Here is a 23228-nt window from a genome sequence, read left to right on the forward strand (position 1 = left end):
TTCAGTGCTTTTGGTTGTGTGCAATAAAAACAACGGAGAAAATTGTTTGTTGACACATGATCAAATTTCTTGCAACATTTAACAGTGTCTACTTTCAAACCGCCCAAGAATTTGCGCTTGAATTTCGCTCTTCACGCCAAAGACCGGGTTCGATTCCCCAAACGGGCACAATGTGTGAAGCCCATTTCTTGTGTCCCCCGTCGTGATATTGCTGGAATATTGCTCAAAGCGGCGTAAAACTAGACTCACTCCAGGGCCGCTCGAACTCAGTTCTCGCACAGCGGTCACTTTTCAAACATTATACAAATGTGCGTCAGAATAAAAAAATCGGCATCCAGAGGGTTATCATTAAACATAGATCTGAGCAAACTGGGTTGTTATGATCTGCCTGGCTACTCGATTACGATCATGTTGGCCCTCGTATACGACAAGCGGATTTTCAAACTCAGACCTTCAAAAGAGTTTTGAATTCCAACCTCACGAAATCAAATTTAAATGTTCTAGAATCTCGACAACATGAAATGAATTTGACTACTTACATTACCAATTTCATGTTGCGTTTCTCATAGTTCATATGCGAAAGAAATCCCATCATATGACCGAATCTGTCTTGTATTTACAAATTATTTGTGACCGTTTTGAGTACAGATGCCTCGTCCATTTTGGCGTTGGGCGGGTTTAGTTGTTCTTAACTGGGTTTTGTCTCCCAAAACGAAAGCTCACGAACGCAAATATCCGCACGAAGCTTTGAAGAGGGCAAACGCTCTAGGGAGAGCCAACCAGTATAAGAGAACCCGGATGTCAATAAGGTTTCGCACATGCGCCGTTTGGTACCAGGAAATCAAAACAAGTCTGTCAAGGGTGTTTGGAGCAACGTAATTTAGATTAGGGTGTCATTCCTAATTGATCAGGTAAAACATTTATATTCATTTATACCGATTCGTTTGAGAGATAGACTGTCGTTTGTTTTCAGGCACTGTCATCATTTTAATGACGTCTGCTGCTCTATTACCACCGATTCAACACTTCGAAGTTTCATGTTGTGTCAATTAAAAATTCCTTATGTCTTTCAAATATTTTTTTATTTAGAAACAAAACATGCGTTGTATATCATCTTAGCAGATCCGTAGAGAGTGATATCATTTAGCCATAACCTGAGAGATAGCAATTTGTTGAGTTAATCGTCATTGGTGATGGTTCGTTTCAATGGCCACTGTGTCATATGATCATGACTATGAAATTAACCTGTTATCGTCATGATCATGCTAAGTGGACACAGGTCTTGGCACGAATACAGGATACCGTGCGTTGCTGACTGTAGCGCTATTATTAATATATTATTTCAACCCGCCGACTGGTTATTCTTGCTTCACATCTACACCGCGTGACTCTTCAACACACAGTGTATATTGCGTTGTGTTCGTTCAGGTTATGCCGAACTGTATCAGGTCCTGTGTATCATTAGCCATTAGATGCCCATTTGGATCAGTCTCCTCATTAAGATCATTAGGGTTAGGTATAACCCTTTCAGATCCATCACCCCTTTACAATCGGTAGGGTTAGACAAGTATCCATTTATTATCATGTTTGCAATTTATAGGTTTAGGTGTGAAGAAGGCTATTAGTAGAAGGCTCTTCGTGTTTCAGAAAATAAAACATACGCAGGAAACTTTTTACATTTTTTCAAATTTTTAGTCTTTGAAAACTCAATGACATATGTTAATGCCTGACGATAATGACAGCACATCTGCATACCTATTACTGATAGTGATACAGACATGTGTATGTACGGATATGTAAGCTCAAATGTTTTATGAAAGATGTTTGCTTAGCAAAACTTGTAGTCAAATAATTTTTCTGTGTACGTCTCATTATCTAGTATTTTCCATGTGAAATCTGTTAGTTTTTTTCAGTCGCGATACAGACGGTGGTAGTTTGATAACAGGTGCATGTATGGCCTTGGCATACTTGCTGACTGTAAAGGCATGAATAGCATCATTTTCACAAAAACGCTACAGAAAGTTTATCCAAAACAACACAGTATGTAAATATAGTTACAATATAGTGGTTCATGTGTTTTTTTTGTTTGTGAAATTGATTTATATCCCTGGATTTATATCTGTTTTCAGACTGTCATCTAGCACACAGCTTCTATACAACATTATGAATTTGGATCTGACATTACCGTATACTGCATCTTAAATACAGTTTCATTTCAACACATAGTTCATTTGAGTAAATTTCTTCAGGGTTTTAGGTGGCACAGAAATGAACATCAACTAATCGCAAACATATAGAATTCAGGCATGGATAAATATATATTGCATCTCAAGTCAGTCATTAATGTTCATTGTTCAAAATTCTCGACAGGTCTTGCATTAAAGAAATTATTAAATATTGCAGGGCAGTAAGTTTGGATTTTATTTTCCATTAAATAGATCATGTGGTATTATTGTAATAATTTCAGTTGTGCAGCCAGGGCAAGCTAAAAATATTCAATTTAATATTTTGTGCCATGGCTCGCAAATCAAGCTCTATTTGAAGCCGTGCACTGTGTAATACATCACTATTAATGGTGGACAAGTTGATCTTGCAGAAAAGAAATATATTTATTAATAAAAATTTCAGTTAAAAAGCAACAATGTATCATAAAATTCTTCCAAACATTAGTAATGTGGATTTTTCTGGAGATAGTGAAGTTGGTTATGAAAATCCCCCTTATTCTGTGGATAAGGAATCACATATTTATATATTTTCCCCCTCGATCATTGGATGTCAGCCTCAAATGGCACAATGTATTATCAATCTCAACTCCCTGGGGACCATACAACTCTTGCAGCCACTAGGCGCACCGAGTTAATGTGGCTTTCCCATCCTTACGAGGTACCCATTTCACAGCTGGGTGGCCTGGGACACGTAGTCACAGTTTTAAACATGGTGTTGGCAATATTTTGATGGTGCAACCTGATCAATTCATTTGGTTAAACCTGGTGCATTCTGTTAAAGAAATGAAATCATACCTACCACACCTCTGCCCTCCACTAAATCTGAACAGAAACAATGCAATACAGTCACAGCAGGTTTTACGATGAATAGCAATTTACATAACTATAGTCGATCAAACATATTCCTGTCATGGTGTTTATGAGTGTTTCTGTGAGTTCCCCATGGCCATTGTGTTGATGGAGTGAGTGAATGAGTTTAGTTTTATGCTGCACTCAGTAGTGGTGGTCCGATTAATTGAAATAATCGAAGATTGGTCGTAGTGACTCATGTCGCATGTTTTCTCATAATCGAACACAAACAATTCTAGTACACTTGTTTGCATTAACACTATTTTTCACTAGGTTGGTTTTGTCTGTTGCATTTCATAAGCACTACAAGCTCGTTCCAAGTCATGATTGAATTTATCTTAAGACTCTAAGAAATTTATGTTCCTCCATACTAGTCATCCTTTAAATATGTGAAATTTTGCCAAAAAAATCCCCAAAGAGCTACATGTTTTTTCCTTATTTTTTGTGTGCATTAACACATTTCATAAATGATGCTAACCAATTATGATCATCAGTATGAACCATCGATCTAGCACAGCCCTGTTGGGATATGATGGCTGTGTCAACCAAGTCAGCAGTGAGCCTGACGATCACACAGTTGGGATATGATCCTGTTAGTCAGCCCGATCTTACGACAAGCATGGATTGCTGAAGATCAATTCAAACCCGGATCTTCACAGGTTGTGGTGTTGGAGGTAGAACGGTTCAAAATTCCTGATTTCAAAAAGTATTTTTCTTTCCACAGAAAGAAGTCATGGAGGGTTCTGAGATAGCAAAAGCTGGTTGGCTTCACAGACAAAGTAAGTGTTTTGCTTTAGATCATGTTTGTTTGTTTCTACGCTCAACAGTGTGCTAGTTTTATGACAGGCACCTCTAAATGATCAAGTCTGTACTACAGGGACGGTTGTCTCCCATGTAGTTACACAGTGTGAAATTGCCAATTGTTAGACAGGGAGCTAGAGAACAGGATCCAGAGATTTAAAGGCCAACTCCGGCAGAGAGCCAAATCACCGATAGAATTACTTGATGCCATCGGACACTTGATTAAGCTAGGCTAAACCTCATTTTCGGATGTCTTATTCTATAGTGCTTTGTCTTATTCATATTTGTCCAGTGCATGTTATTTTGTCTTTTCCTTGGATTCAATATGGTTTGTCCATATTCTTTTAAATATTTTGATCAATCTTAGTCCAGTGCTTATAGTGCTTTGTTTTATTTGTCTGGGTCATTCCATTCTAAACTCTCAAGGTAAGGAGATAAGATGTGCAATCATCTCTAAAGTTGTTTGTATGAGGGAGTGTAACTAATGGCACATGTAACTAAAGGGAGGATACCACAGGGGCTTACTGCACAAAAATTAGCATCAAGCTATAGGCCATAGACTAAGGTTTAGTCTCTGAATATATATATATGTTACAGGGACTGTGTGAAACCAGGGATTTCACGTAATCCCTGAAAGATTCAGTTATTTCGTGAAATCACTCTGAACCCCAGGGATTTCATGTATTCCCTAAAGTTTCAAGGGATTTCATGAAATTACTGATTTTCATGGTGTTCCATTACACACATGCCCTGTTAGGATATCAGTGAATGTGTGAAGTTAATGTTTGTAGCTTAAAACTTTACTGTTGAGTCTCATTTCATCCCTTAGGTCTTAGGAGTTAAAAACTTTGACTATTTACTGATGACACTAAGTCAAGCTAAGAGAGGGAAATCACTGATAATATTCCAGTTGATGTTTTAAAAAATGACATCTGTATAGATTATCTTCATAAACTGTTTTCTACATGTTATGAGACTGGTCATGTACCCTCCTTCTGGCCCCAGGGGATCATTACCCCTACCCCTGAGTCTGGACCTGACAACCCGAGAGACCCAATGTCTTATCGCGGCATTACACTAGTGCATCTAATTGTTATGATTAATAGTTTGTCGTTGGCTGTTGATATAACGATACCAACGCTGTGTATCAATATTCCTTTTGTAGTTTCAAAAGTTACAGAGGTTGTTTTTAGCGATTTCGTTTATAAATGGAAACAGCACCTTTTACAAGTTGGTAGTTTAACTGGTAGGGGAGGTAATAAGTTACACACGTACTGTACTTTAAAGGTGGATTTTGGAAGTGATTTTTATGTTAATTGTAATGTCTCGCTCTATGAGAAAAGCACTAGATTTGTTTACATGTGCGGTAGCACCGCTTAGAATTGAAACTGTAAAGATTTTATTGAAGATGAGTGTCATGTTTTATTGCATTGTCCTTAGTATGCTGATGAGCGATTGCCACTTTTATCTAAATGTACAAGTCTTTTAGATGTTTTTTTTAAAATCTGGGTATGTTGAAAAAGTTAGTTTTCTTCTAGCTTGCCCATGTGTATCTGTCAAAACCTGCCTTAGTATTCTTAAAAAGCGTACTGCAAATTTGTATATATCTTCTTAATGTAACTTGTACCCTTATTATTGCATTTTTATGCCCCCGCCATAAATATGGCAGGGGCATATAGGATTACCCTCGGTGTCCGTCCGTACGAAACAGGGAATGTATTCTATCCACTTCTCCACCATAACCGCTCTGTGGAATTCAATGAACTTATACATGGGCTTTCTTGGGACTCTAATGGTGTGCATCTCATATTTTGTTGTTTTATTTTATTGGGTTTTTTTGTAAGTTTAGAGACATTTGAACTTAGGTACATTTTGCTGAATTTCTCTATGATGATAGTGTAATACGGGATGAAGTCTATCCACTTCCCCACAAAAAACTGCTCAACAGAACTGAATGAACTTCTACATGTCTTTTGTAGGGACTCTAAAGGTGTGCATTTCTTAATTTTTTTTGCAATTTCTTAATTTTGTCACTTTTACAGATGTTTGAACTTACTTGAATTTTGTTCTATTCAGCCAGTGTTCATTCCATCCAACAGGGGGGTGTATGTTATCCACTTCTCCTCAAAAACTACTTTATGGAATTCTTTTAGATTACACATGTGCTTTATAGGGACACTAAAGGCGTGCATCTCATATTTTGATTTTGTATTTTATTCATTTTTCCAATATTAATGCCATTTGAACTTAGATCAATTTTTTTGAATTTCTCTCTGAATATAGTGTTGTAGGGGGTGAAGTCTATCCACTTCTCCACAAAAGCTGCTCAAAAGAATAGATTGAGCTTCTACGTGTGTTTCATTGGAACTCTTAAGGTGTGCATCTCATACCTTGTTCATCCAATTTCTTAATTTTGTCACTTCTACAGATGTTTGAACTTAGTTGAATTTTGTTCTATTCAGCCAGTGTTTGTTCCATCCAACAGGGGGTGTACGTTATCCACTTCTCCTCAGAAACTACTTTATGGAATTCATTTAGATTACACATGTGCTTTATAGGAACTCTAAAGGTGTGCATCTCATATTTTGATTTTGTATTTTATTTATTTTTCCAATTTTAATGCCATTTAAACTTGCATAAATTTTGTTGAATTTCTCTCTGAATATAGTGTTATAGGGGATGAAGTCTATCAACTTCTCCACAAAAACTGCTCAACAGAATTGATTAAGCTTATACATGTGTTTCATTGAGACTCGAAAGGTGTGCATGTCATAGTTGCATAGATGTTTATTGAACTTGTTCATGAATTTTGTTCAATTATTGATCTTTATATGTCTTATGAATGTCAGCGAGGGCATCCGTGTCCCTGGACACAATTTTTTCTTGTTAATATTCATATATTATACTCTGTATATTGTGGCACAAATGTCTCTCATAATTCCGTACGGAATGGCTCAACATTTTACAGTGATATAGCATCATTACTTTTCTTTATTGAAAATAGACGTTTAGGTTTAAACAGACTAGGCCATTCATAGAAATAACTTGGAATACACATCATCCCGGTGTTGAAGAAGAGCTTTGGGATATGGGTTTGGGAAGGAAAAGGTATTTTTCAAAGCACATATTTCATGTATGTCCTCAGCGTCTTCTTTCTACAAATAATGTGACAATGGACTGTTTCTCCACACAGCTGTGATTTTCGAGTCGAATTGTGGTGGTCAGGGTTTCCAGAAATGTAACCGTTGTCCTAACCAGTGTAAATCGATACCTTGTAAATGTTTTAATGTGCTACTGAAGTGTAATAGCTTGTATGATAACAGGCTATCTTGTCCCAACAAATGAATTTTATCAGGATATACTCTGTACTCGCATTATAATTTGGTGTTCTCTATTTCAATAAGGGCTTACAGGGATTTCATGAAATCCCTGAGCTAATATTTCAGTAATTTCATGAAATCCTGGGAAATTTTGGGGATTTCATGAAATCACTGACTCTTTCAGGGGTTACGTGAAATCCCTGGTTTCACACATTCCCTGTAACATATACATATATATATATATATAGAGAGAGAGAGAGAGAGAGAGAGAGAGAGAGAGAGAGATTGAAAGAGAGAGAGAGAGAGAGAGAGAGAGAGAGAGAGAGAGAGAGAGAGAGAGAGAGAGAGAGAGAGAGAGAGAGAGAGAGAGATTATTCTTTTTTAAACTAAAAAGGAGCCCCAGTGAGATTGAGAACCTGGGGAATTGTAGACTTTGATTCATTTAACAATGTTTAATGGTTTAACATTGCAGAAAGGTCTAGGTGGAAGGAAAATAATGCAGGGACTGTGAGACCGACTATTTAGGCCTGTACTATGCTCTTGGGTGTCTAAGGGGGAGTGGTATAGCCTCGCGGTTGAAGTTTGATTATCCAGAGGCGGTTGAAGTGTTCACTCATCCTGCCAAAGGCCAGAGTTTGATTATCCAGATGGTTTCAATGTTTGAAGCCCATTATCATGATCATCGTCTGATAATGTACAAACGGCGCTTTGGATCTTCCAGTAAATCATCTTAGAATGTGCAGTACATTGTCAATAATCTTCATAAATTGGCATTGCAACTTGATATAAAAAATACTTTTGATTTTATTGCTTTGTCGAGTAAACTTGTATTTTACTGATAATCAGCAAAGAGGAAGTCACTTTTAAGCTTGGTATTATATTACTGCATTTAATGCTACATCAAAATACAATGTAATAATACTTCTGAAATAAAAACCTTGATTTATGATAAGAAAACAAGAGCCAGATATAAGCTGAAAGTAAGCACCTAATGGGGTTCAGGTGCCTGCTATGAAGGGATTCAGCTCTATTTGGTGTGTTCAACAGGTTCAATCCTTCATCGCTGGAAGAGGAACTGGTTCGTCCTCCGTACTAATGGAGATCTCTTGTACTTCGAGAGCCCTGATGAACCCCGGGCAGAAGAGAGAATTGTCGTAAGAACCCGAGTACAGAGGATTAAGCCTGGTTTTGAGGTAGGTTGATGGAAGAAGGCAGTCATACTTATGTGTCACCCCCAGAGATTTGAGTTAGATCTGGTCCTTAGCAACCCCTGCTGGTTGTCAAAAGCGATTGATCAGGTAATCAGGGTCCTTTACTTGGTTAAGTGGGCCTTCGCAATGAAGTTCTCATTATATCCATTACTGGGTCGTTTACGCCTCTTTGATCATTCACAGGAAGTAATCAAAGACTATATCAGACCAGGTAAGTAGAAATAGGGGGTGTTTTGCAGCTTCTGTGATTTATGCGGGGAACCCAACCTCTTGAGCTTGTTATAGATTGTTTGTTAGTTTTAACCCAATTGTGTGGGTCAATACAGATATCTGTCACAGGATTATCTGGTCCAGGTTCAAATATTTGCACACCATCGTCATATTGCTGAAGTGTTATCAGTGCAGTGTTAAAAAGGCACAGATAAATTGACAGAAAGGTTTGGGGTTTGGGCTCTCAGTTTGGGTTGGAGAAGAATAAGGCATGTACAGTCTAACACCATAGTGGCAAAGTTGGTAGGACCTCAGGGGTGGAAATAACTTTAAAATCGCTATTGTAATCCGGTACAGTGGCACATGTAATGTCATTTGCCCTGATAATTTTTCCACTATACTCACCGTTTTCTTGCTGATTTTTTAAATAAACAACATAATTAACATTGGAAAGTCAACTGGACACCGGAACAGTGTGATATACAAATTTGCTTGCTCGACAGAAAAAACACTAGACTTGGACGTCGGGCAATGGGTTATTTCCACCCCTGGACCTACGTAAACACTACAAGATATCTGATGTTCAACACAACTGCAAACTGATCACAAAGTGAGGAATTCCCAGGGATGAGACTGTTTGTTCAAGACAACTATAAGCTCCACACATCGAAGTTGTTTGACACAGCTATGTTTGACTGTGTTGTTTGACACAACTATGTTTGACTGTGTTTTTTGACACAGCTATGGTTGACTGTGTTGTTTGACACAGCTATGGTTGACTGTGTTGTTTTTCACAGCTATGGTTGACTGTGTTGTTTGACACAGCTATGTTTGACTGTGTTTTTTGCATCAATGTCTTTTCAGAATGTATTGTATTTGTTTGTTTCAGTGCAACAATGTGACTCCCCCAGAAGGAATGTCCAAGGGATGTCTGTTTGCTCTGGACATGAGGAATGAAGAGCTTAGACTGTGTGCTGAGAGTTCGGACGATATGAAGTATGTATCTTGTTTTACCTAACATCTGGTGTGGTGGGGTAGAGTAGTGATTAAAGTGTTTGCTAGTCACGCTGAAGACCTGGGCTCAATTCCCCACATGGGTACAATGTGTGAAACCCATTTCTGGTGTATAGCCTCATAGGTGTTAAGTTCAAATTGCATGTGGTCAGTGATTGAAATTGTGTATTGAATATTGTCATTAGCAGACGGGCAGGCAGACACATAGGTGTCAATAAAACAGACATTGAGTTTTGTCTGTGACAACGACATATCTATATCACAGTTAGAAATTCTGTCGACGCTAAATAATGACATTGCTTTTAAGTATCGAACTGAGAAAGTGACTCGGTAAGAAGAATGTGTGGTGAAATAGACAAATGCAATTATATAAACAGTTAAATCGGTAATCTACTGTAATAACATATAAAAGCTCTCATGCCTGTGTGAAATATATCAACAAAACATTAGAAAAATAGCTCACACCAAAGCTTTCACCGAATATTCACCGACAACCCGCTTCCAAGCTCCGCGAACCTATTTCACCGCTATGATGTGCTATGTATTACAGCCCAGCTGTTGAAACCACCTCAATTCCCCAAGCGCTTGGGGAAAGTTGGTGAATCGTTTGAACTACATTTTCGTGCGGGTTTTTTCATCTCGTTATTTTTCAACTTTATAAGTTGAATTTGCATATTTGATGATTTGTTTCGATAAGTCCATACTGAAAGGTATCAGAATCTGCAAAGTTGTGTTTTACGTTGCATGTGACCTTTAAACATTCAAACAGTTTAAATTAATACTTATTGATCAAATTGCAGTACAGACCATTTCTGTGTACATGAAACACTTTCTTGAAAAATATATTTTTCTATTCGGCAATAGTATTGTATTCTTTCAATAAAAAGATTTAATTGTAAAGAACTTTCTCTACACTTACAAATATAAATATATTCTTTTATTACCAGAAAGAGATGATTGATCAGAATACTCTTGTGGGGGTCTCCAAGAATAATCGCCCTGTTAGCAATATTGATATTTTCATTTGTACTAGAATTATACCAGGTAGTGAAGCTAGTCAAGAGTGCACTCACTCTATCACACAAACAGAAAATATGTTCTATCGTTTCACGTTCAGCCTTGCAAAAGCTGCAAAAATCATTATCTATGTGACCAATTCTAAATAGGAAAGAGTTGGTTGTTAGAATTCTGTGTAAAATGTTTTATTGGAAATTTTGTACCGGTAGCTTGTTTTCTGCAGTACATAATTGATTATTTTTATAACAGCAGGAAAGATAATCTTCAGTTACAGGCATATTCAGTTTTATTTCCCATTTATTATTAAGTTCAGAGAGATTATTTTGTACATCTTCACATATTTGGCAGTAAATGAACTTAGCATCTTTACTGGATTAAGTTAAGTTATTGATTAAATTTTGAGAATCCACTATTTGTGTTCATTACTTGTGTTCATTACTGAGATAGGTTCGCATCTTGTCGATCCAGATTCTAGGAATATATTTTAAAAGTCTGTGGTACAGCAAGAATGTACCACTTAAGTCAAACTTGGCTTTAAGAGTTTTAAAATCTGTTAATTCACCTATATCTGTAAACAAACATCTCATTGCTTTTACACCACGTTTTAACCAATTTGAAAACACTTTAATGTCTTTGTGTGGAATGAAATTAATTATTGGAAGTTGTAAATATGTTTTTTCGTGGAGGATTTCCTTAATTTTAAATGTACTCAAATGTCTTATAACATCTTTCCAGAAATTATTCTTCATGAGTTTACTAATTCTATTCAGCGGTTCTTTTTGTAAGTAACATATGTTAACATTTTCAAAGGGATATAAATCACAGTGGGCAAGGTGTCCCCATAAACCCTTTGAGGAAAGTAGTTGTTTAACCCATTGTATTTTTATGTATTTACAAAATGATAAGATATCTACCATTTTCAATCCACCTTTCTCATAGTCGTGAATCAACATACAGTCAAATCCCGTTGAGTCGAATGCCGGTGTCTCGAATATTATGCATAAATCGAAGTACCTGTCGGTCCCGACCATTCCCTTTTATAGTTGTCATTATTCGAATACCGGTTACACAAATTCGTCTCATAAATACACACGATGACTCGAGAAGGAAATTTGGTCCCATGAGATTCAAACAACAGCAATCTTGTATACATAAGCCAAAGTCAGTCAATGAGAAGTTGATTAATATTGGTGTAGCAAACTGATCCAATTAACAAACCAGCGTGGCTCACACCTTTCCGCCATTGATGGGTGAGTTCAAAAGGCAGATTAGTGATTTTACGGAAATCACTGTCTGTGCTAATCAGACTGGAACTGATAAGGTGCCCCTATTAGTGATATGGAAATCATTAGATAAACAAATGCTTAGGCTGAGGAATTAAGACTGGATCATCTTTTTTTCTACCCTCATAGACGTACCTATGTCTCGAATACATCGATAAGTCGAATTTATTACTTGGTCCCCAGCGATTCGACTCATCAGGATTTGGCTAAATTTACTAATTCTATTCTTTTTGTAAGTATCATATGTTAACATTTTCAAAGGGATATAAATCACAGTGGGCAAGGTGTTCCCATAAACCCTTTGAGGAAAGTAGTTGTTTAACCCATTGTATTTTTATGTATTTACAAAATGATAAAATATCCACCATTTTCAATCCACCTTTCTCATAGTCGTGAATCAACATAGTTCTTTTTATTCTATCTCTGTTACCATACCATATAAAACAATACAACAAGGAGTTCACCCATTTAAAAAATTCAGGAGATGGATCAGGTAGAGATGTGAAAAGGTTGGTAAATAAGGGTAAAATCTGAGATTTTATTATAACAATTTTTCCTCACAGAGTTTACCTTCTATTTGACCATGTGAATAGCATTTTTCATGCTTTTGCAGGGGTGGAAATAACTTTAAAATTGCTAGTGTACTCCAGATAAGTGGCACATGTAAAATCACTTGCCCTGATAATTTTTCCACTATATCGGCTGATTTTCCTGTTCATTTTTTAAATAAGCAACATAATTAACATTGGAAAGTCAAATGGACACCGGTACAGCGTGATATACAAATTTGCTTGCCCGACAGAAAAAAGCACTGGACTAGGACGTCGGGCAATGGGTTATTTCCACCCCTGTTTTGTAAATTGCTTATCAAAATTAAATCTACCATTTGTCCTTTAATCAGCCATTTTTATACATTTTATATACAAAATGTAATTAATTTGGTGTTTGTATAGTTTTGGATTCAACACGTTTAAATACGTAACCTACAGCAAGTTCTGTTAACTGTTTGTCTTTCATGACCTTTCATGACCTTTTCGACTCCATATCCACCTGAGCCACAAAGGCGCCATGTTTGGTGACTAACTAGGAAGCAGATTTTGGAAATCAATAACTCAGTTGGTATGAAGTTGTCTTGTGGTCCGACTTGGCTGCGTGTAGGACCACATCACGACTCTCATCTACCAGTACTTGTGCTTCTAGGTGGGTTTGTTTGTGTACGGAATACCATTTGATGCTACTTGTAAGGGTCAAGTTAGGGCCTCGGCTTATCTATGAAATCAGCTTATCTATGGTAATATACAGCGGTAATCTTAGATATACCATTGTGCACCATAGTTACATAACAGCAGGTCTTTTGAAAATTTTCACTTACACAAGGCATTTGGGAATATTTTTTTTTGAGGTGAGGTGAAATTGGATTTAACGTCGTGCTGGAGAATATTTCGCTCATATGACGACGTTCATGCGCGTGTGTGTGTATGTGCGGCTGCTTGTACTAGCCCAGACTTAAGCTGGTTTTATAGTGCTAGCCCACTGAGATACCATGCTGCAGTGAAGCATGGATACCCCATTCAGACACATTATACTGACTCCGAGCCGACCAGTCCTTGTTGTACCCATTAATACCGAGTGCCAGGCAGGAACCAACAAGTACCATATTTTAACGTCTTGGTATGACGCGGTCGGGGATCGAACCCGCGACCTTCCGCTCTCCGGGCGGATGCTCTAACCACTACACCCGAAGGCGGTCAATTTTGTTGTGGCCAGTGAACTTTCTGCTGTATAATTAACTGACCCATTATTGAATTTAATTCCAAATGAATTTGTTTAATTAACACATACATACGGAGCGGGCTATTTTCTTCACTATGTATCATTTCTTTGTCGCACACGCAATAAACATCCATTGTTTTCATGTAATCACATGAAGAACAGTAAAACACCTCATTCATTTATGCTGATATAGTTCTTGATTTGTAAACATGTTTTCAGAAACAGTTTGAACTAGTATATCAAAAGAAAAGGAGGAATGAGAATCATATTCTCGAGAGATGTGATGAAAAAAATCCTGTTACTGGATTTGTATGAAAAAGAGTATTTCTTCTGTAAATAACTTTTATCATGATTTAATTTTTCTGTGTGAAATAATAATATGTACTGTTATTCATAAAATTCCCAGCAAGATAAGTGTATTTTAACACCCCTAGAACTAGTTCTGGGCGATAACCAGCACTACCTATAAACCAGTCTCAAGAATTGTTCTGTCAGTTGAGTCCCAGAGTTTACTGTTACACTTCCTTCTCCAACAGGGCGTGGCAGATTGCCCTGGAGGAAGCCCGTGTGATGGGACAGAGAAGCCCCCCACCCCCCTACCCCGCGATGGCCACCAACTCCAGCTATGCTTACCCTGGTCAAGTATTGTACACTGGGGTACCTGGCCAGACCAGACATGTCATGTACAACGGAGCCCTCGGCCAGACCGTCTACCAGCCCGGCACCGTCATCCAGGGACCTAATGGAACCACTACCACAGGTTAGTGAGACTAAATACCCGTGAAGATCAAGGTTAGAATTGACTTTCAGTAACCCATGCTTGTCGTAAGAGGCGACTAACGGGATCGGATGGTCAGGCTCGCTGACTTGGTTCACAAATGTCATTGTATCCCAATTGTGTAGATCGATGCTCATGCTGTCAGTCACTGGATTGTCTGGTCCAGACTCGTTTATTTACAGACTGCTGCCATATACCTGGAATATTGCTGAGTGCGGCCTAAAACTTAAAGGTCACATGCAACCAAAAAAACCAAACATAATTAAAACATAATTATAATAATAATAAAAATAATAATGTGGGTATTTATACAGCGCTATATCCAGGTACTAATACCCGCTCATGGCGCTACAATACTATAGGAGACAAAATAATAGTTAAAACTATTTACAGAGAGACAATTGAACATAGAAAGTCTAGTAATAGGCAAGACGAAAAAAGTGGGTTTTTAGAGACGATTTAAATGTGTCCAAACATTCAGCATTCTTGATGTGAGTGGGAAAGTTTTTCCAGAGACTGGCGGCTGCGTGTTGGAATGATCTTTTCCCATTGGATGAGAGTTGAACTTTATCACTTTTTCATGACATATAATATACATTGCTGACCATGAAAAAACAAATAAACAAAAAAAAACAATATTTTGTAAACAAAATTATAAGACGTACAATTTGCAAATCAAAAGTGCAATATTTTTTGTACTTGGGTTTACTTCCTCAGAGAAACGAAGCACGTTTGTTTATGGTGTATAGCCTGATGTGGGTGGATATGTGGTCCAGTTGTGTATTGAATATTGTCATTAGCAGACAGGCAGGTGGGCATGCACTCAAGGGTAACGGAGACTTACATTGGTTGGTTTATTTGCCCGATACACATTAAATCTCCGCTTGCGAACCTATTCACGTTGTAAAGTGCACAGCTGCTGCTCTGGGGAATTTAGTGAATGCTTAACATTTTCCCATTGTTATAATAATGTAAAATCAAAGACCACAAAATAATAAAAAACATATGCTTGATTATGCATACTCATGATGCTGATTTCATGTATAATTTACTTACTTACTAGCTTTTACGACAGGACTATGGGCGACGTGTTACTTTGCGCTTTCGTCTGAACCTTGGGTTCAGCATTTACGAGATTGTTTGCACATAATCAGCCATTGGCTGTTAGTAAATTATGGAAAACCAATGAAATGAACACTTTCAATCACCGCAATCCATTGAATAAGAGACAGTTATAAGGAAGAATTTTGATTGATATTGATGGACTTTAACAATTCCTTTCAAAATTATTTACTGGCAATTGTGTAATGTTGATAATTGCTTTCAAAATTACGTTTTGAATTGTTTAAAGTGATAAATTATGACTAAGTACTCTGAAAGAGATCATATGAAACAAAAAGATCAACACGTTCGTTACATTTCAAGATGTTTAATTAACAGTATCAAGATTCAAGAAGTTCACTCAGGTATCTGAACATCAGAGGATATTGACAAACAAATGAATCACTTATCTCATGTTAACCACATTAACACAAGGTAAACTAACGCAACTGAGTTGCGCAACAGATTTATGATAATTTCGTTAGCATTGGGTGGTAAGACTGGTCATGTTGCTTTGTTGCGCCAAGACAGTTGCGTTAGTTTGCCTGTGTGTTCAGTTGTTAATAAACAAACCAAACATAAGAAATGCCTAAGTCCTTAGGCGGTGTAGTGCTGTGAACATTAGTAATCATTACAATCTCAGAGTGAGTTTAGTTTTTACCCCGCACTCAGTACAATCTCAGACACACTTTAACTGATCGAATGCAACTTTCCATATTTTCTCAAATATATCAACCTAAGTAGTTAACATTAACTTTTAACAGATAAACAAATAAATCATTCACGTCTCTAACGTTTTCACAAATGTCAAGGAAATTGAAAGAACGTAAGAAATGCCAATTAAACTCGAGAGTAGAGCCTTGTAATCTCGTTCACTGACAAAATTTGACAGCCTGTGTAACTGGTAGATTGTCAGTCATATCATTGAAGTGTAGCATCTTCTAACTTGCTGTATCAACAATGTCACTATAAACTTTGAAACTTTTAAACTCGAAAGTCAATAAGCAAATAGCTTCTGAATTTGAAGACTTCAACACATATGTGGGAGATCGGAAGTGGCGGTTGAGTGATGTTAGTTACACCAGACTCACTCGACACTGTCTGAGGAATGGGATTAACCGGCTCCACCTTTATAGTGACTGCTGGCACTGGTGGACAAGACGACGTTGACGCGTGGACGAGGTTTGTAGAGTATTTCTCAGGTTTTTATTCAGAAAGATGATTGCATCTGCTGTGCTTGAATCAAGTGATGCCCGCTGTTTGGTGATCGTGAGACCGGCGGTAGAGAAAGCTCTCTCAGATGGTACACTTGTACCGGGTATGCAAAGATGTTCTTGAGCCAATGTTGCAATTCGTGGAAATAAGTTGGCATTTTCCCGCCACCAGCCAAGAGTTAACGATTTTAGTGTTGACAACCCAGGCAGCATGTTAGGGGCACACAGATAATCATGATACTCAGCTCTGGCATCTTTGTGAAGGTTCTCGTCATCATCGATTTCGGTTATGTCATCCAAGAGGAATGACAGCATTGTCATTCTCACAAAATTTGAACTTTTTGCTTGGCTGTTTGGGTGTTGTTGCTGGCGAATCTGGGCCTTCTTCTGGTTCCTCCTTCACATGAAAAGCAGGAGTTTCTTCTGTTGGATGACGTGTGTTGTTGCGTTTCATCAACTCGATAATATGGTTTTCGATGTCACTTTTTTTATCATCTGTCAGGAACTGCAGATTTTTGTAACAAGGGTCCAGGGCCGTTGCAATCATTTGAGGTCTCTTCCAAAACTCGTCTTTGAGAAGACGCCCTTCCAGCCCCTATGCGATGGTTGTCTTCATGTCTGCAATGATATTCGTGTCCAAGTCTGACACTTTCAGGTGCTTGTTGACTAGCGCAAACAGAAGAGGGTACACACCTGAAGATGTTGGAAACGCTTCGCTGCAAAGGACTTCTGTGGCGGATACTAGTGGCTTCAGTGCCACCACAAGGTATTCCAGCAAACTCCAGTGTGTATCTCAATCCCTTGTGTTTCTTCAGCAGCGGGTCATGGAGCACAGCCACGATGTCTGTGTGGAGTTCGGCCAGACGTTCCAACATGAAATAGGCAGAATTCCAACGAGTCACCACGTCGGTAATGACATTTTTGGGGGCTTTACCAAGCTTTGATTGATGTTCTCTGAGTTGTTGAGTTGCCAGAGTTGACTTTGAGAAAAACGCTACCAGCTTACGTGCAAACATCAGCACATGCTCAAGAGAAGGAAGTTTCAAACCATCATGGACTGCTAGTTGAAGAGTGTGGGCGAAACATCTCACAGGAGGATAACCTGCTGTCTTTGCCGCCAGAGACATGTTGCTCGCATTGTCAGTAGTTAGGCCGACCACTTTAGCAATTCCAAATTCCTCCTGCACAGAATTTAAAATCTGTCCAATATTCTCACCCGTATGGCGTTCCTCCACACTCCGTGTGGCGAGCACACACGACTCAAGTACCCAACTGCTAAGAAAGTGAGCCGTAACCGTAATATAGCCCTCTGTTGCTATGCTTGTCCACATGTCTGTGGTAAGGGCAACATATGGAATAGCTAGAAGTTTGTTTTTTAGCTTTGACTTAGCTTCATTAAAAGTCTTATGCAAGTAATTGTGGAGAGTGGTTGAGCATGGGACTTTATAGTTAGGGTTTAACTCGGCACAGAATGCACGAAAACCGTCACCGTTCACAATGTTTAGTGGTCGAAGGTCGTGAACGCACATGAGCATTGCTTTCTGTGTGACGAGCATGCTTTCTATCTACAGGTTTTGTCATTCCCAAATTACCAAATGACCCAAGGGTGGCCTGCTTTCGCTTTGGCTGGTCAGAATTAGTATTTGGGTGTTTACATGACAACTGGACCACCTCCGTGGTGTAGTGGTTAGAGCGTCCGCCCGGAGAGCGGAAGGTCGCGGGTTCGATCCCCGACCGCGTCATACCAAAAGACGTTAAAATATGGTACTTGTTGGTCTCTACCTGGCTCGGCATTAATGGGTACAACAAGGACTGGTCGGCTCGGAGTCAGTATAATGTGTCTGAGTGGGGTATTCATGCTTCACTGCGGCATGGTATCTCAGTGGGCTAGCACTATAAAACCAGCTTAAGTCTGAGCTAGTACAAGCAGCCGCACATACACATACACACGCATGCACGTCGTCATATGAGCGAAATATTCTCAAGCACAAAGTTAACCCAATTTCACCTCACCTCACCTCACATGACAACTGCTTTTTCATGGTACTGGTTGTGCTACCCTGCATAACTCAGTGATGTACCGCACAGACGACATTTGTTTTTTTCTTTTCATTATCCAAATCGAAATACGCCCATACATTTAATTTTTTATCCTTCTCCTTCTCTGTCAATTGGCAATAATATAGTTACCTAATCACTTTAAGAAGTGAAGTCTCAATTTCTCAAACGATGTCTTATATCAGATGTTAACAGCCGCTTTGCACAAGGCAGACAGACAGTCTGACAACGTAACCCGATTAGAGTTATCTCCCCTTATTGAGTCCTCGAGTCCAGGTAAACCTGACCCGTACTCGAGTACCCGTTGAAGCCCTACTCTAAGTCCATACCTAAAGGTATCAGAATCTGCAAAGTTGTGTTTTACGTTGCATGTGACCTTTAACTCACTCACTCACTAGTGAGACTGAAATCAGTATCAAACTGGTGTGTTGAGGACATAAGCCAAACCAAAAACCTTCGTTCATGTTCTGATCATGATCAGTCTTTAGAAATATAGTGTCAACAATTCAATATTGAATTACGCATATCTCGTAATATGTAAATAATTTTGTCTAGTGGTGTTTAATTGCAAATATAGTGAATAATGACTACTTAACGTTGCAGTTGTGACCAGCCCAGGTATAAGCATACAGTGAATAAGGACAACTTTCATTTCAGTTGTGACTAACCCTGGGCCCAACGTGGTATACATGGACGACTACGACTACTGTAACCGCTACCGCTGTAATCGCTACCACCGTCACGGCTATGATGGAACTGACGTGGCGATGGGTGTTGTTGCTGGTGCTGCCCTCGGGTCCATGATGTACGGACCGATGTTTTGGTGGTGAAGGTGATGGTCAGTCTGATGTTCCGATACCGAAGTTGATGTTCAGTCGAGTGTTCTGGTCACGGATACACTACAGAGATGAACACTTATACTGTGTACAAATAAAACTCATTAATATGTGCCATACAACAAAATAATTTTCATTGTCAAATTGAAGTTTAATTTATACATATGAAAGAGTTATGCCCCTTTCTACACATACTCATGAAAACACAACAGCACCCCGATTTCCATATGAAATACTTGTAGTCATTTCTTAAATGTCTTATCCCATGTTAATTGTATGATTGAAAAATTTAGTGGAATGAAAAAAAAATATGCCTTGCAAAAGATATGTGCCTAATCACAGGCTTATGGTTGCTTAAATTAGCTGAAAAATGAAGATGTGTTTACTATTCACATGTGAATAGTTTGCCTTGTATCATGATGTATGATAGACAAACACCTTATATTCAAATTGTTGTGTGTTTTTTTCAAATTCCAGCTTAATGTTTAACATTTATTAATCATTTGGGTCACAGGTCTTTTTTTCTATATAAAAGCATAACATGGCTGACTGATGTAAAAATTATTCTTCATTTCTTTTTTCATTTCTTTAAGTGGCCTTTACTGAGTCAGAGAACCATTAAAATTTTATTTATAAAAACATTTTTAGGCTTTGATGAAATGATATTTATTTATTTTACAACACACACACACACACACACACACACACACACACACACACATGCTGAGTTTTGTAGTTAGCGAAAGAAGTACCGGTACACAGATGTTCGGGAACAAAATTGCTTGTTTTTTACTTCACAGTTTGTAATATGTATTCTCATATATGTTTTTGTTTTCAAATGATTGTATGTTTTCTCCTCTTTGTTTGGACTGTTGATTTTGGCAACACATAAAGAACAACATCAGAGCCCCCTCGCTGAATATGATCTATTTGGGGGGATTAATGATTTTACTGTTATTTTGAAAAGTTATTCATGGATGTTTTTAGTAGTGTATTTTTCTGTCAGAAACCAATACACTTTCCAATAGATTGTTCACTGATTAATGGTGATGGAAATGTTGGTATTTTGGGTTGGTTTTCTTTTTACACATATGTGTAATATATTGTGTTCTTTCTGTCATTTTTGTCAAATGTTATTCAAGTTGGAGAGATTTTTAATCTGGGTAGCATTGGGGTAGCCTTGTAGTTAAAGCGTTCGCTGGTCGCACCAAAGACCCGGGTTCAATTCCCCACATGGTGGTGAATCTTTTCTGTGTTGCAAACCCAATATCCCAGCGTGATATTGCTGGAATATTGCTAAAAGCGTCGTAAAACCATACACGCTCACTCTTAAATCTTGTCTTGACTTCAAGTACTTGGAATGTGCAATTTTATAAATTTGTCTTCATAATGAATGCATTTATTAATTGAAACACCTTGTTGTATTATGTAGTATTTCGGTCTCAGTGTAATCAGATTCTAACAACAGCTTGATAGCGCACCCCTTATAGATATGATTCTCCTTGACAAAAGGTTGCTAAGGCGCCATAGTTCATTGTGCAGATTTCCCTCCCTTGTGAATGCTGAATCACGTGATTGTTGGTTCAATGTTTTCGAGATCGTATTGCTGATTAGTAAGCACCCCAACCATTAGTCAGGAGGTTTGGTTAGGCATGGCTAGAAAAGGGTACCAAATTGTGGTAAAAGAATATGATTTGAATACTAATGACATACGAGTCTAGTCAAGATTTAACCTCTCTTCAGGTACTACTGAATTATCTGCATAGCACCAGTTTGTTACATATTCAAGTTTTTATCTTACAGACTTTAAAAATAATTCTGTGCCTTGTCAAGAAATTCACTATATATTGTCATTTCAACTGACGTTTTATGATGTCCATTTACAAAATGAGTCATTGATGAAATCGGCTAAGTTATAGTATATGTCTTAGTGTATATACTAGTATAGATATTGATGGATCGATAATGCCCATAGCTCCTCTTTAAGCATAGTATTTTGTGTCCCTTAGGATGCTGTGTTTTGTTTTTCTGCTTCCATTCTCTACATTTGTGCATACTGGATGCATGTTTGGGGCCACAATACATCTTGGTGATACCAGCATCGAGTAGAAACTTTCTATCTCTTTTACTAAGTATCTTCAACAAAATCCTAACCATGGTGTCAGTTCATTCCTCGGGAGCTGAAATATAACTACGGGCGGTGGGGTAGCCTAGTGGTTAAAGCGTTGGCTCGTCACGCCGAAGGCCCGGGTTCGATTCCCCACATGGGCACAATGTGTTAAGCCCATTTCTGGTGTCCCTAGCCGTGATATTGCTGGAATATTGCTAAAAGCGGCGTAAAACTAAACTCAGTCAGTCAGAAATATAACTACAACTCTCTAAATGCCCTCCGACCTAACAAAATGTGCGAGATTGTTGCATTATTGCCTTGAAATTTAAATGAATTGTTTGCCCTTATTAGAAGAAAGAAGGTCCAAATGTATGTTTAATGATTACATGTTCATTTCTGTGTGGAAATAATGGTAATTATTGGGTTCAGGATTAATCTTGACAAATGAAATTCCTCTTCCAGGCTTGTATATACATTTTCTACATGGTCCATTATGAGGTAGAAATACTGTTCCATAGCATGACCTTGAATAAGTAATAACCTTATTTTTGTGTAAAGCGTGACTATTCACTATTACTTCTATTAAGTTAGCCATTACAGTTATTTGATGTACTTAGATATTCTGTGATGATAAATCATTTCTGTCTCTGTGAATAACTGAACGTTAATAAAATGTGATATTTAATGTTTATATTGTTGATTGTTTTAAATCAAAACGTCTTTTGTTGTTGATGGTCCTGTGTGTGTTTACTTGTAGAATTGTCTCCCCTTGGCCCAGTAATACATCTCTGTTTGTATTGATTGTTAGGGAGCGTTGGAATCTAGTACAAAGGAGGAAGCTGTCTGTATATAATCGAGTCTGGACCAGACAAAAGACTGATCAATAGCATGAGCATCGATCTAAGTGATTGGGACATGCTGACATGTGTCAACCAAGTCATGAGCCTGACCACCAAACTTAATAAGTCTGAGTTTTGATTTAGGTTAGAGTTTTTACTCCAATTTGAGAAAATGCATTTCCCAGAATGAACTGAAATTGATATTAAACTCAAACACAGCAGACAACTTAAGTTTGGTGGGTAGATTACTTAAATTGTTTCGGTTTTTTTATTTTAAAAATGCAGTTGAGTTGAAATTCAGCTGTTTCAAGTTGTCAAACTCAGTTTGAAATTTGAGTAAAACCTTAAGTTTGTTTCGAGAAATTGGGGCCTGATCCCGCTAGTTTCCTTTTAGGACAGGCAGGGCTGATGACCAAATCTAAACAAAGCAGGAATGGGCATGTTTAGTTGTTAGAACTGATGCATTGTTTTCTGCTGTTTTTCTTAATTAACATTGTATATGGCAATATTTGATGTGTCACTTATACCAAATTCTTTTATCACAAAATATCTGTATGTTTGGCAATGTTTAGCTATACAACGGCGGACA

At 38.0% G+C, this 23228-nt stretch overlaps 1 protein-coding gene across 1 annotated transcript; it reads left to right on the top strand.

Annotated features, from left to right (window-relative positions):
* The first annotated feature begins 778 nt into the window (after nt 1-778).
* LOC124281004 (pleckstrin homology domain-containing family B member 2-like) lies at nt 779-22489 on the top strand. Its single transcript, XM_046717015.1, has 6 exons — nt 779-911; nt 3799-3853; nt 8243-8388; nt 9506-9612; nt 14240-14463; nt 19512-22489. The coding sequence occupies exons 2-6, from the start codon at nt 3808-3810 to the stop codon at nt 19682-19684; spliced, it is 696 nt and encodes a 231-aa protein (XP_046572971.1). The 5' UTR covers nt 779-911; nt 3799-3807; the 3' UTR covers nt 19685-22489.
* Nucleotides 22490-23228: the final 739 nt, after the last annotated feature.

The sequence above is a fragment of the Haliotis rubra genome, unplaced genomic scaffold (genome assembly GCF_003918875.1).
Source record: "Haliotis rubra isolate DU_JTF1 unplaced genomic scaffold, ASM391887v1 Scf278, whole genome shotgun sequence".
NCBI lineage: Eukaryota > Metazoa > Mollusca > Gastropoda > Lepetellida > Haliotidae > Haliotis > Haliotis rubra.